The 13,854-nt window shown below is 46.1% G+C and overlaps 1 protein-coding gene across 1 annotated transcript in view; it reads left to right on the plus strand.

The window, feature by feature from the left end:
- The window catches only part of LOC145356101 (coiled-coil domain-containing protein 60-like), a 90,755-nt gene that overhangs the window by 69,817 nt on the left and 7,084 nt on the right, over positions 1 to 13,854 (plus strand). Inside the window, exons 10-12 of the mRNA XM_080208704.1 lie at positions 4,314 to 4,401; positions 6,896 to 6,994; positions 11,962 to 12,102. Coding sequence (XP_080064830.1) covers positions 4,314 to 4,401; positions 6,896 to 6,994; positions 11,962 to 12,102 — 328 coding nt within the window. The remainder of the gene's footprint in view (positions 1 to 4,313; positions 4,402 to 6,895; positions 6,995 to 11,961; positions 12,103 to 13,854) is intronic.

The following is a 13,854-nucleotide window of genomic DNA, read 5'->3' on the forward strand; positions in this document are numbered from 1 at the left end:
ACAGGGAGAGGTGATGGCCTAGTAGTATTATTGTTAGACTATTAACTCAGCTAATGTCCTGGGGACCTGGGTTCAAATCGCAGCACGGCAGGATTTGAAATCAACAACAAAAATCTGCAATTAAGAATCTACTGATGAACATTAAACCATTGCTGATTGTCAGAAAAACCCATCTGGTTCATTAATGTCCTTTAGGGAAGGAAATCCACCGTCCCCACCTGGTCTGGCCTATCTGTGACTCCAGAGCCACAGCAATGTAGCTGACTCTCAACTGCTCTTGGGTAACTAGGATTGGCAATGAATGCTGGCCAACCAATGGTGCCCATGTCCCATGAATCAGTACACTATTAACCTCACCAGCAGCATTATTGTGTAGTATATGAACTGATTGTGGAATAAAATCATCTCAAACCATCAGTCGTGATTACATTACAGCTTTTATACATCCTATGTGGTTTCTATAATTCACTCTTCATGCCCCTCACATTATTGCCTATCCCTTCTAACCCTTGGGATGGTGGGTTTGTGCACTTTCCTTTCACTCCAGGGATGTGGATTTACGTTCAGGACAAAGCAATGAGATGGAAAGCACTTCTCTGGTTTTACAGCGCCTGTGTGAACCCCACTTGGAAACACGTTCAATGTAGTTATTCTCAGGCAGCAACCCACCATTCAAACTGCCCATAGTTCAGCAGGCTCATTCTGCTCTTGTTATTGGAACTGACATCACACACTGGTTCAGTCAGGGTGTTCTGGGATTACAGGTTAATTGGGTGTTGTTGAGGGATCTTCAGTCCGCACACCACATTGGGAGTGTCATATAATAATAAAACTACAAATGTGGGTTCATTACTATCATTGATATCTTTCATTTTGCCAAACTCGTGAGAAAAGGTTGCTTTCTGTGATATCACTTACAGATTTATTTATGATGATAATCTGGAGGGGTTTCTTTAGTAAAAGAGAATTGCGTTTTTTGATAATGATTTGGAGCGAGTGCCTTGTACAATTTGCACCATTCTAGATTTAGCTGGATACAATTTACAAGCTGCAGTTTTCTGGAATAAATTGAGAGTCAGCCATGCAGGGACATATCAGCAGAATGCTAATATATCATGAAGACGGAAGATACCACCCACAACATATTTGCAGGGAGAGATCAGCCATGATCAGATTGAATGGCGAAGCAGGCTGGAAGGACTGAATGTGCCTACTTCTGCTCCTAATTCCTATGTTCCAATGTTCTTATGAAATCCTACCTGCCTCAGCGGCACTCATCTCTCCCGGTAGAGCTACAGAGGCACTCCAACTGCTGTTACTTTGATTGGGTTAGCAGCATCAGGGACCCGCCCACCATTCTTCATTGGATGACAAGTTTGGAGGTTCCCAATAAGAAGGTCACCTCTGGGAGTATCACTGCACCGGTCTCGCTGTCGGATAAGAGCGTTCTCGGGATCCCCACTTGGTCCTGACATTGAGATCCTAAAGTCCATGGGAAAATTCTGTCCAAAACTTTTCTTTTGCAGTGAGATGTTAGAATATGGAATGTCTAACAGAAATAGCGATAGAAGCAAAATTAATAACTTTTAAAAGGAGTGTGGATAGATACTTGAAGAAGATAAAGTTAAAAATGTATAAGGAGGGAAAGGAGAATGGGACCATATCGCTAGCTCTTATAGGGAGTCAGCACATATAAAATCCGGGAATACTTACATGCCATTTGCACCAATGTGTCTGCACTGACTCCTCCGACAGTAGCTGTGTGTTCTATCAAATACGCCATTCTCTCAATCGGCCAGAAGAATAAGATGATAAGGTCTCCAGCAGCTCGGGTGGAAGGGTAAAAAAAGGCGTAATCAACAAAGTTCCATTATTTCAATTTAGGAGTGGTGGTGAGAGGGCAGCACTTTGTAATATCTGGGCACATTGTGTAAAGCTGCAGCCAAAACCTCTAACCACAGGTTAGAAAGCTGCCCTATTTCAAATCAGATTCCACAACAAACACGAATACTCAACTGAAAAATAAACGCAACGCAGAATTTTAAACCATCTATCGAAACTCACCACAAGGTAGAAGACTTTCTAATCATCAAACCATAGAATCCCTACAGTGCAGAAGGAGGCCACTCAGCCCATCAGGTCTGCACCAACCACAATCCCACCCAAGCCCTATCCCCATAACCCCATACATTTAGCCCCTGACACCAAGGGGCGATTTTAGTATGGCCAACCAACCTAACCCACATATCTTTTGGGAGGAAACCGGAGCACCCGGAGGAAACCCACACAGACACGAATGTGCAGACTCCTCACAGACAGTGACCCAAGCCGGGAATTGAACCCAAATCCCTGGCGCTGTGAAGCAGCAGTGCTAACCACTGTGTCACCATGCCACAGGGCAGCCATTGGTGTAGTTTGATGGTGATACATCTTGCATTTCTGGATTTCCGAGTGTGAGGGTTAAACAGTATTGGGGAATGGGAACTGGGAGCTATTGGGTATTTTGTTACAAATAATTTTTGCTTCAGAAGTATAATTTACTCATAAATTTCTGAAGTTACTGGCGGTACAATCCAGATCAGTTAGTCACAGTAAAACACATGGCCCTCGAGTGTCTCACGCAACTGAAACAACAGATTATACTTACATTTATAGTACATATAGCCTTTCCCTCAGCCCTACACTCCAAACAGTTTTGCGCTGGTTCCAGATCCTCAAGTTTGTTTCAAAGAAATGGTGAAGGTCATTGTCTCTGGTAGAAAGACTCCGTTTCTCCAATTAGTTCCTCATCCCTTTGCTTCCCCCTTAAAGATGCCAAATAATCCTTGGCGTCCAGTTCCGCAGGCAGAAGCAATCTTTGCCATGTCACATCACCGCCATTCAATCCTGTGTGAACATTAGTAGCCAAGTACTTCCTGTCAAAGAATTAGGGTGGGATAGTGTCATAGAATCCCTACAGTGCAGAAGGAGGCCATTTGGCCCATCGAGTCTGCACCGACCGCAATTATACCCAGGTCCTATTCCCATAACCTCTCATATTTACCCTAGTTAATCACCTGACACGAAGGGGCAATTTAGTATTGCCAACCCGCCTAACCTGCACACCTTTGGAGTGTGGGAAGAAACCCTTGCAGATAAGGGGAGAACATGCAAATCCCATACAGTCACCCGAGGCCGGAATCGAACCCAGGTCCCTGGTGCTATGAAGCATCAATGCTAACCACTCTGCCATGCCCACCGTGCCTTTATGACTGTGACAGCTAACTGTGCAGGAAAGCCACTCCTGCAGATCATTTCACAACCGTTCGCACTTGCAGTGGGAGGGAGAGGACTTATATCTTTCTCCAATGACATGGGTAGAAAGATAAGGGGCAGGCTTTTTCCTCCCCATGCTGTGGGATTTGATTTCAGGGTCAAAGAGAGTTCCAAAGCTCACATTGTGGTCACACAGTGATCATTTTCCCCCAATTTGCAGAGGGGAGACTCGTCATCCAGTTAAGGAGATTCTCCAGCACTGAAAGAGCTGCCTTTTCAGGTGAGCATGAGAGAGGTGCCTCAAGGTGCAAGTGCTCTCAGGTGGGCTTTTAAAGCTTTAAAATAAGGATTGGACTCAGCAGCCAGGCCGCCACTGTGGAGGGGAAGTTCTGAGACAAGGCAGCCTGTAGCTGAAGCCCAGGTGAGGGAGAGGGCCTCAAAGCCTGCCTAGGACTCTGGCCCCCTAGTCTGCCACATGGAGGCTACTTTCACACAGCTGACCTACTCCCTGATACCTCAGGAGAAACATGGAGGCTGACTCTAAAATTCCAATTTGCTACCCAGAGTGGGCCTTAAATGACCTTTGAAGTGTCTTAATTTGCCCCCCCAGCACTTGATGGCGGTTACCCCTGCTGGCCCCATCCCACTTCTGAGAAAATGGCCTTAGGGTGGGATAGTATGATAGAGCCCCTGCAGTGCTGAAAGAGACCATTCAGCCCAACAGGCCTGCATCAACACTCTGAAAGAGCCTCCCACCCAGGCCCTCCCCACTGCCCTATCACCCCACACACTTACCATCACAAATCCACCTAACCCGCACATCCTTGGAAACGGGAACATCCGGAAGAAACCCACGCAGGCATGGGGAGGACGCACAAACTCCACACAGACAGCAACTCATGATAGTTTCAGAACTCCAAGCAGCGATGTGAAATTCTGCACCCACCCTCCTCCATGCTCATCCCATTTGGTTCTAAAATTTCAGTCTGCGGCAATGTATAAGGATCAGCAAAATCTGACCACCTTCTCTGAAACCTGCATTTTGCCTTTACTGACAGATCTTCGAAAACTGTTTGACACTGTGCATCAAAGCATAAGGAAGGAGCTTGAGAGAGAAGAGATGAGTCCAAGGAACTGTGAAGAAAGGTACATGAATTTTGATGTATCACAAATGAGGGCTTTTGCTGCATTTGTCATAACACAGTGAAACATCCTGAAGACTTTTAACACAGAACGAATAATCAGGCCAGTAGGATTGGGGGGGACAGAGTTGGGGACAGGGGTGGAAGTGATGCCGGAGTGTTAGTTTTTTAGGAAAAGAAGTAGAAAAAGAGGGAAGACACTTGGGGAAAGAGTTCCACAGTGCAGCACAGTGATTGGATGTGTTTCGATTACAGGAAAAGGCGTGAGGAGTGCAAAGGAAAGTATTTTCGTAGGAGCAGAGAGTGCAGGCAGAAACAACAAAAAGGCTGGAGCAAATGTAGGGTGGGCAAGGCTGTGGAGGGCAATGCAATCCATCTACATTATTCTGGAAATATGCAGTAGATTGAAAGGGAAAATCAAAGGATTAATCCATTGATCATAGATCGTAGGAGATCATAGTATCTACAGTGCAGAAGGAGGCCATTTGGCCCATCAACTCTGCATCAACTCTCTGCTAGAAAATCTTACCTAGGCTGTATTCTCATGACCCCACATATTTACCCCACCAATCTCCCTAACCTACACATCTTGGGACACTAAGGAACAATTTAGCATTGCCAATCCTCCTAACTCGCACTGTGGGAGGAAACCGGAGCACCGGGAGAAAAACAACACAGACACAGGGAGAACGTGCAAACTCCGCACAGACAGTCACCCAAGGCTGGAATTGAACCCGGGTCCCTGGTGCGTGAGGTAGCAATGCTAACCACCGTACCACCTGCATGCCGGAATGGAGGTGGGGTTCAGCATTTGGATCAGAGCTGAGCTGCCCAGTGAAGTCATGTAACAATGGGTGGGATTTTCCCCCAGCCTCGACCTATATCCATGTTTTGAGGTAGCAGAGGCGGCCGGTAGCGAGATCTCCTGGTCCCATCGCTGTCATTGGGGTTTCCTGTTGTTCGCACCCTCCAATGCCAGGGGAGAACCAGTGGTGGCTCGGTATTAGCAGGACTGGAAGATCGTGCCAGTGGGAATGGTCAAACAATCCTGCCCATTGAATATCCATACAGAGAATAGTAGGATCCCCGAGGCTGCGGCACAGGGTTTCCATTGCGGGCTAACCAGTGCCGTTTTAGTCATGGTCAGCTTAATGTCAGATGGGCAGCAGGCTGACAGTCCTGGCATTGAGGTTGACCACCTCTTGAGAAGTGTGAGGATGGCCTGGGATGAAGCCTTGAGAAAAAGAAATCCCATGAACTCCCTGCCACTGCCATCAGTTATGTGCGTGAACAAGTTGCCTGTTAGGTCTCCCAAGTAGTGCAGCTTCTTACTTTGAATTCTTAATTGGACAAATTACTTAACATTTGCAATTTGTATTTAATGTTTCTCTTTCCAGTGTCTGGGGGACTCCTGGCCTATTTGCACAAGATTACAATTTGTGACCCCTGATTATCTGTCTATTTCCACTGCCCCTCTTTATGCCAGTTAATGAGCGCTCCGCTGCCCCATGCTAATTTTCCAACATATTTGAAACATATTTGACATGATAGGAAACGGTGTTTCCAGTTAGCCATCTCCGGTTTAATGAACATTTCTATTATCGGGATCATAAATTATCCATTGTGACTTTTCTGTGAAGTACCAGTTCCATACCAAGATCCTATTTCCCCCACACAGGCCTAACTGTTAAACTCACTTTTCCTACCGATGTTGCCCACAGGAAGGTTTAGTGGTAGAAACACAATCCGGTCTATTACTTGTTCGATTTGAAGCTGGGAACATGCGATGTCGCTGGTTTTTGTCCCTCATCCACATTTTCCTGCCTTCTCCCCCATAGCCCTTCAACACATTACCAATTATAAATCTGTCTAACTCCTCCTTTTTCTACAGGACTGAATTATAGTTCATAAATTCATAAGATATAGGAGCAGAATTAGGTCATTCATAGAATCCTACAGTGCAGAAGGAGGCCATTCAGCCCATCAAGTCTGCACTGGCTGCCCAGGCCCTATCCCCATAACCCCACGCATTTACCCTAGCTAGCCCACCCGGCGCTAAGGGGCAATTTATCATGGCCAATCCATCTAACCCGCACATCTTTGGACTGCGGGAGAAAACCGGAGCACCCAACGCAAACCCACGCAGACACGGGGAGAATGTACAAACTCCACACAGACAGTGACCTAAGCCAGGGATTGAACCCGGGTCCCTGAGGCAGCAGTGCTAACCACTGTACCAACATGTCGCCCTATTTGGCCCATCGAATCTGCTCCACCACTCGATCATGGCTGATATGCTCCTCAACCCCACTTTCCTGCTTTCTCCCCATAACCCTTCAACCCACTCCCAATTATAAATATGTCTAAATCCTCCTTAAATTGACTCTCTGTCCCCGCATCCACCGCACTTCGGGGTAGCAAATGTACAGCATCCAAAGCTCACGGGATGCAATTTTAACGCTAGCTGCGCGTAATGAAGATTCTCTTTCTGCTTTTAGTTCAACAGTAGCCCTGAGTGACGGGAAAAGAAATGCTGTGGCCAATTTCAGCACAGAACAGCAGACAGACCTCAATAAACCACAGCAGAGGCCGAAAAGGTACTTTCCAGATTAAGACTGGCACCTGTATAGATTGGCTGCAATCTTAATTTGTATGTTGAAAGCATGAAGTCGATGTTACTGATGTCCATTTCCATTTGGTATAAAACACAAGGTGTAAACTCAGGTATTCAATCTGTGCCAAACACTTGGGAATATTCCTGCATCAGTGATGAGTCCTGCTGTATTCTGACATCATCTTACGCAGCAGGTAATTGACTGTATAGAGCCAGGGTTGTGCTGTAATATAATGGTTAATGAGCTGGCTATGCATTAATCATGATTAAATATATCCACAGTAAGTTTCTAAGTATAGAATTCTGTTCGCTTGTTGACAACAATTTTAAACAAAATAACTTGAATTGATATTGTGCTTTTAATATAGAAAAACATCCCAAGACGCATGACACAGATGTGAGCAGACTGTGAAACATAGAAATAGAAACATTACAGCATAGATGGAGCAATTTTGTTCATCCCATCTAGAACCATAGAATCCTACAGTGCAGAAAGAGGCCATTTGGCCCAGTGAGTCTGCACCGACCACAATTCTACCCAGACCCTATCCCCATAACCCCATCCATATACCCTAGCTAGTCCCCTGGGAAATTTAGCATGGCCAATCAACCTAACCCACACATTTGTGCTTGCTGAAAAAGAGCTATATAACCGAATTCCACATTCCAGCTCATGGTCCATAACCGTGTCAGTTAGGGTATGTCATGTGCATATCAAAGTAGGGATGGGGGGGCATGGTAGCACAGTGATTAGCACTGCTGCCTCACAGCGCCAGGGCCCCAGTTTGATTCCCGTCTTGGGTCACCGTTCTCCCCTTGTGTGTGTGTGGGTTTCCTTCGGGTGCTCCAGTTTCCTCCCACAGTCCGAAAGGAGTGCTGGTTAAGTGCATCAGCCGTGCTAAATTCCCCCTCTGTGTACCCGAACAGGGGCCGGAGTGTGGCGGCTGATGGATTGTCACAGTGACTTCATTACAGTGTTAATGTAAGCCTTCTTGTGACAGTGCTGGATAAACTTTAAAAAGTTTTTAAATGCAACAAAGTATTCAGCCTCCATTATTCTTTCTTGCAATGAATTCTAGACCTCCACCACTCTCTGGCTGAAGACATTTCTCCTCATTCCCTCTCTGCGACTATTTACTTTAAATCTGTGCCCCTGGTTATTGGTCTCACCACAAAGGAGATAGATCCTTCCTATCCATCCAACCTAGACCCTTCACAATGTATATACATTAACTAAATCTCTCCACACCTACTTCTGTTTGAATGATGATAACCACCCTTTGATTCCTCCTTGTTAAAGTTCTCCATTGCTGATAACATCCTCAAACATCTCCTCTGTGCACTCTCAAGTGCAATCTCATTCCTGCTTTAAAGTGGTGACCAGAACTGTACACAGTGTTCTTGCTGTGGTCTAACCAGTGTTTTATACAGTTCTGGAGTAAGCTTTCTACTCTCATACTCACTATCCCTGTCAGTGAAGGAAAAATTCCCATATGCCTCCTTAACCTTATCTATCTATCCTGCTATCTTCAAGACTTTGTGGATTTACACACCTAAGTTTCCTCAGTTAGAATCATAGAATTATAGAATCCTGCAGTGCAGAAGGAGGCCATTCAGCCCATTGAGTCTGCACCAACCACAATCCTACCCAGGCCCCACCCCCATAATACCATGCATTTATCTTAACCAGTCTCCCCGACACTAAGGGGCAATTTAGCATGGCCAATCCCTCTAAGCTGCACATCTTTGGACAGTGCAGGGAAACCAGAGCACCTGGAGGAAACCCACAAAAACACAGGGAGAATGTGCAAACTCTAGACAGACAGATCCTCCTCTGGTCTGGAATGTGTAGCTACCAAGCCAAAGGAGAAGACATTAGGAAGAGCACTCAGAGATTGGCTGACAACTTGTGTTTTAACAAAGTGGTAAAAGTGTGAGGTATTGAGATTAAAAAGAGCATTGTTAATGGAGAGGCATAGTTTCAAGCACCATTGGAGGGGCAAAGAGAAGCAGATAGGAGGAGGAGGGTGGGGGAGCAGGGGATGGAGGGGAATACAGAAGGGTGGGTTCAGAGTAATGTAGAGTTTGAAGTGCGGGAGGGGGATTGTTGTATTGCCGGAGGAGGTTGCAGAGATAAAGCTGGAAGAGCCAATGGAGGGATTGAAGCAAATGAAAGAAAGCTTGAAATGTGAAGTGTCAGGCAACTGGGAGTCACTGAGAGTCAGCAAGGACAGAGTGATGGGTGACTGAGTCTATCATGAGAGACTAATGGTCTGGCTGTGCATTCCTTGAAGTTTAGAAGATTGAGGATTGACTTTATTCAAACATAGAAAATCCTGAGGGGCTTGACTGTGTAGATAGTGAGGTGTTTTCATGAGTGGAAGAGTCTCAAACAAGGGGACATAGCTACAAGATAAAGGGCTGGTCATTTAAAACTGAGGTGCAGAGAAATTTCTTCTCACAGAGAATGGTGAATATCTGGAATTCTCTGCCCCAAACAGTAGTGGAAGCTGGATATTTCAGAAATATTTCAAGTGGAGGTTAAAGTTTATTTATTAGTCACAAGTAGGCTTACATTAACACTGCAGTGAAGTTACTGTGAAAATCCGCCTAGTCGCCACACTCCGGCGCCTATTCGGATACACTGAGGAAGAATTTAGCATGACCAATCCACCTAACCAGCACATCTTTTGAACAGTGAAAGGAAACCAGAGCACCCGGAGGAAACCCACGCAGACACGGAGAGAACGTGCAAACTCCACACAGACAGTGACCCAAGCCAGAATCGAACCCGGGTCCCTGGCACTGTGAGGCAGCAGTGCTAATCACTGTGCCACCCTGGATGAATATTCAATAGATTGAGTAATAGAGGGCTTTGGGGAAATGGCACAGCAAAGGAGCTGAGGCCAGTATAGATCAGCCATGATCAGATTGAATGGTGGGACAGGCTTGGAGGGCCTGGTGTCCGACTCCTGTTTCTGCTCTTGTGTTCTTGTGAGTGACGATATTGGATAGGATGTCGGCTGCAGAGCTTTGATGAGCTGAGGCTTTGAGCAAGGAGAACAATCATTATAGCTCCTCCTTCAGATAATCCCCACTGATATGGAACCATCTGCGCGATACGCAATGCCACTATAATGGGAGAATACTGTCACGCACAAAGCAACACTCCAGTCCAAAGAGCTGTGGACCTCTCCCTGCTTCATTCTTCTCTTCCTATGGCATTAGTTGAACAGGAGAATTGAGAGATACAGAGAATGCAAAGACTTGGGAGCTTACTGTACTCATTGAACCACTGCAACCAACAAAGTGCGGAAGTTTCCATTTCTGGTGACTTGGTGGGCAGGAAAGTCTAAATGATACCTGCTGGGTGGTGGGATGGCTAACCACACCCAATCTTCTGCTTTTTGGCACATTAATTATGCGAGGAGCTCTGTGAATTGTGTGGTGAGGTAAGCAGGGATTTGTCTACCCCTCCCATGGGGGTGAAGGTCCTGGTGCCACATGAAAATGGCATTCACTGCAGGCCAGCGTTGCACAGAAAAACAGTGGGCCCAAGGAGAATCAAACCTTCTGTACCATAGTTCATTCGAGACCTCCCTGAGAATTGTCCTTCAGCTTGTCCAGGAGGGGCAGGAGGTCCTCTTCCCTTTGGCTGGGAGGAGGAAGCCCTCCTACCCGGTATGCCAGCCTGGAAGGAGGTCAACGGGAGGGTTAGCACCTGTGGCACTCAGAAAAGGATCACCGGACAGTGCAGGAAAAGAATGAATGATTTCCTCAGCTCTGCCGAGATATACAAAACTTTTATTCATTGAAAACTCACACTTTCATAAGAGCATCAGACAGGCCATGGGTTAGAATTTACAAAGACTTCACACGTGTCCAAGAGATGGGACATCAGCACTGAATGCCTGTGTGGGAAACCTGAGATTACAGCGCAGCACGGTGGCACAGTGGTTAGCACTGCTGCCCCATAGTGACAGCGACCCGAGTTTAATTTCAGCCCTGGTTCACTGTCTGTGTGGAGTTTGCACATTCTCCCTGTGTCTGCATGGGTTTACTCCCACACTCTGAAAGATGTGCTGATTAGGTGCATTGACCATGCTCAATTCTCCCTGAAAATCCCCTAATCGCCAGGGACCTGGGTTCGATTCCCGGCTTGGGTCACTGTCTGTGTGGGGAGTTTGCACATTCTCCTCGTGTCTGTGTGGGTTTCCTCCGGGTGCTCCAGTTTTCTCCCACGGCCCAAAGATGTGTGGGTTCGGTTGATTGGCCATGCTAAAATTGCCCCTTTGTGTCCTGAGATGTGTAGGTTATAGGGATTGGCAGGTAAATATGTAGGGATATGGGGGTAGGGCCTGGGTGGGATTGTGGTCAGTGCAAACTTGTGGGACCAAAAGGCCTCTTTTTGCACTGTAGGGTTCTATGATTCTATGATTGTATTGTCAAAATACAAGAGTAATGTGGATACATTGCTTTAACACCTTGCCATATTTTAGCATTGAAATTGAGAATCTAGCATGTACATGCGTGTGCGTGTTCCTGTGTGTATATGTGTGTGTGTGTGATAGTGCCAAGTGGGATCGACTGAGATTTTTAAAGTTTATTTTATTAGTGTCACAAGTAGGCTTACATTAACACTGCAATGAAGTTTCCCTATAGTCGCCACACTTCAGTGCCTTTTCGGGTACACTGAGGGAAAATTTAGCATGGCCAATGCATATAACCAACGTGTCTTTCAGACTGTGGAAGGAAACCGGAGCACCCAAAGGAAACCCACACAGACACGGGGAGAATGTGCAAGCTCTACACAGACAGTGACCCAAGCCGGGTCACTAGCACTGAGAGGCATTGTGCCACCCTAAAACAATCATAAGATCATAATCATAAACTCTTTTGCACTTGGATTAAATGTATCTATGCTTAGACTCTCTTCTTTCTCTGCTTCAGTTCACCTTTAGCCCTTGCTTCAGAGACCAGCCTGTTCATTGCTAGCAAATCCGCTCTCTCTCAAGAGATGCAGTCTAAGTTCATCGAGATAAATGAGGAAGCAGCTTTGTGTCTCCATGACAACCTGGAAGCCTTGGAAAAGTGAGTATTTGTTTTCTTATATGATACTGAACTAGATTTTGTTTTGTTGCCATTTGCCCTTAATGAAAAAGTGCTGGAATTATTTGGCCGTTTTGTTTTAATTGACGAACAATAAAAGTAAAATCTAGAGATAAAGAGGTGCTATAGAATGGACAGAATCTTCCAGTGGTACCAGCACCAGGAAGTTTAGCGGGCAGAGTGAAAACTTGGTGGGAGGCCAAAAATCAGCTTTCCAATGGCAGGGTGTCCCTGATGTGGAGATGCCGGCGTTGGACTGGGGTGCACACAGTGAGAAGTCTCACAACACCAGGTTAAAGTCCAATAGGTTCATTTAGAATCATAAGCTTTTGGAACACTGCCCCTTCATCAGGTGAGGGAAGTAGCAGCGCTCCAAAAGCTCGTGATTCCAAATAAATCTGTTAGACTTAAAACTGGTATTGTGAGACTTTTTAGGATGCTCCTGGGAAGTAAAAGGCAGGTTAAGGGTGGGTGGACCTTACTGACAAACCATGTTGGGAAGCCCATTTGCAACTGCAAGTCATGCATTCTCATTAAGGGGCCCACCCTGCTGGAAATACGCTCCCCTCCACATTATGTTCTCTGCCAGTGAGGAATTAGAACATTCACATTTACGAATGCACATAAGTGACATGCACCGGGTAAAGCCTTCTACTTCCATGATTAATGGTAGGTTGTCACTGCTCAGAGCACTTAGCTATGAGGCTTATAGCTTACGTATGAGGGGAGATCTCATTGAGACGTATAAGATGATGAATGGGATGGATAGGATAGAGGTGGAGAGACTCTTCCCGCTCAGAAAGGATAGCAGGACTAGGGGGCATAGCCTCAAGATAAAGGGGGGGGCAGTTTAGAACGGAGTTGAGGAGGAACTTCTTCACTCAAAGGGTGGTGAATCTCTGGAATTCTCTGCCCGTTGAAGTGGTGGAGGCTACCTCGCTAAATATTTTTAAGACGCGGGTTGATGGGTTTTTGATAAGAGAGGGGATTAAGGGTTATGGGGAGAGGGCGGGAATGTGGAACTGAGCCACGACAGATCAGCCATGATCTTATTGAATGGCGGGGCAGGCTCAAAGGGCTAGTTGGCCTACTCCTGCTCCTATTTCTTATGTTCTTATGTTCTGTGGACCAAGTGTTGAAAAATGGGATTAGAGTAGATAGGCAGCTTGATGGCCAGTGCAGACATGATGGGCTGAAGGGTCTCTTGCTGTGCTGTAAAACTCTGTGGGCAGACACACTCACCCCAAAACTTGGAATATCCCACCCGAGGTCAACGGACCTTCCCATGTTCCACCCCTCGCCCACTATGATTCCCGTGGTAGCCAGAACAGGAAAATTCACCCCTCTTACTCCATGTATGATCTTCTTTGGGGAGTATTTGTAAAAGCCAGCCGATGCTTGAGACTGGGTGGTGACAGTGCAAATTTGGTGAAAGATGACCAAGGAAAGGTGGTGAGGAAAAGGTGGAAAGGACAGTGCAGGCTGTCAGGATGCTCTTCAAACATAGCTCATGCCTGCCCCCATTGCAACCTCCTCTTGAATACATCGATAATGAGTTGAACAACACAAGATCGTGCATGATTATGCATTGGACATCACTCCCTCTTCTGCACCCACAACCGAACTCATCAGACTCTGGAATGGAAGATTCCAGTCAATTGATCTAAGCTTGGGATTGCTTCCATTCAGTTTTAGAGTAGCAGTTTGGGTTTTGAATGAGCTGCTTGGAATTGT

Source organism: Carcharhinus amblyrhynchos, chromosome 20 (genome assembly GCF_965287045.1).
Source record: "Carcharhinus amblyrhynchos chromosome 20, sCarAmb.v2.hapA, whole genome shotgun sequence".
Taxonomy (NCBI): Eukaryota; Metazoa; Chordata; class Chondrichthyes; order Carcharhiniformes; family Carcharhinidae; genus Carcharhinus; species Carcharhinus amblyrhynchos.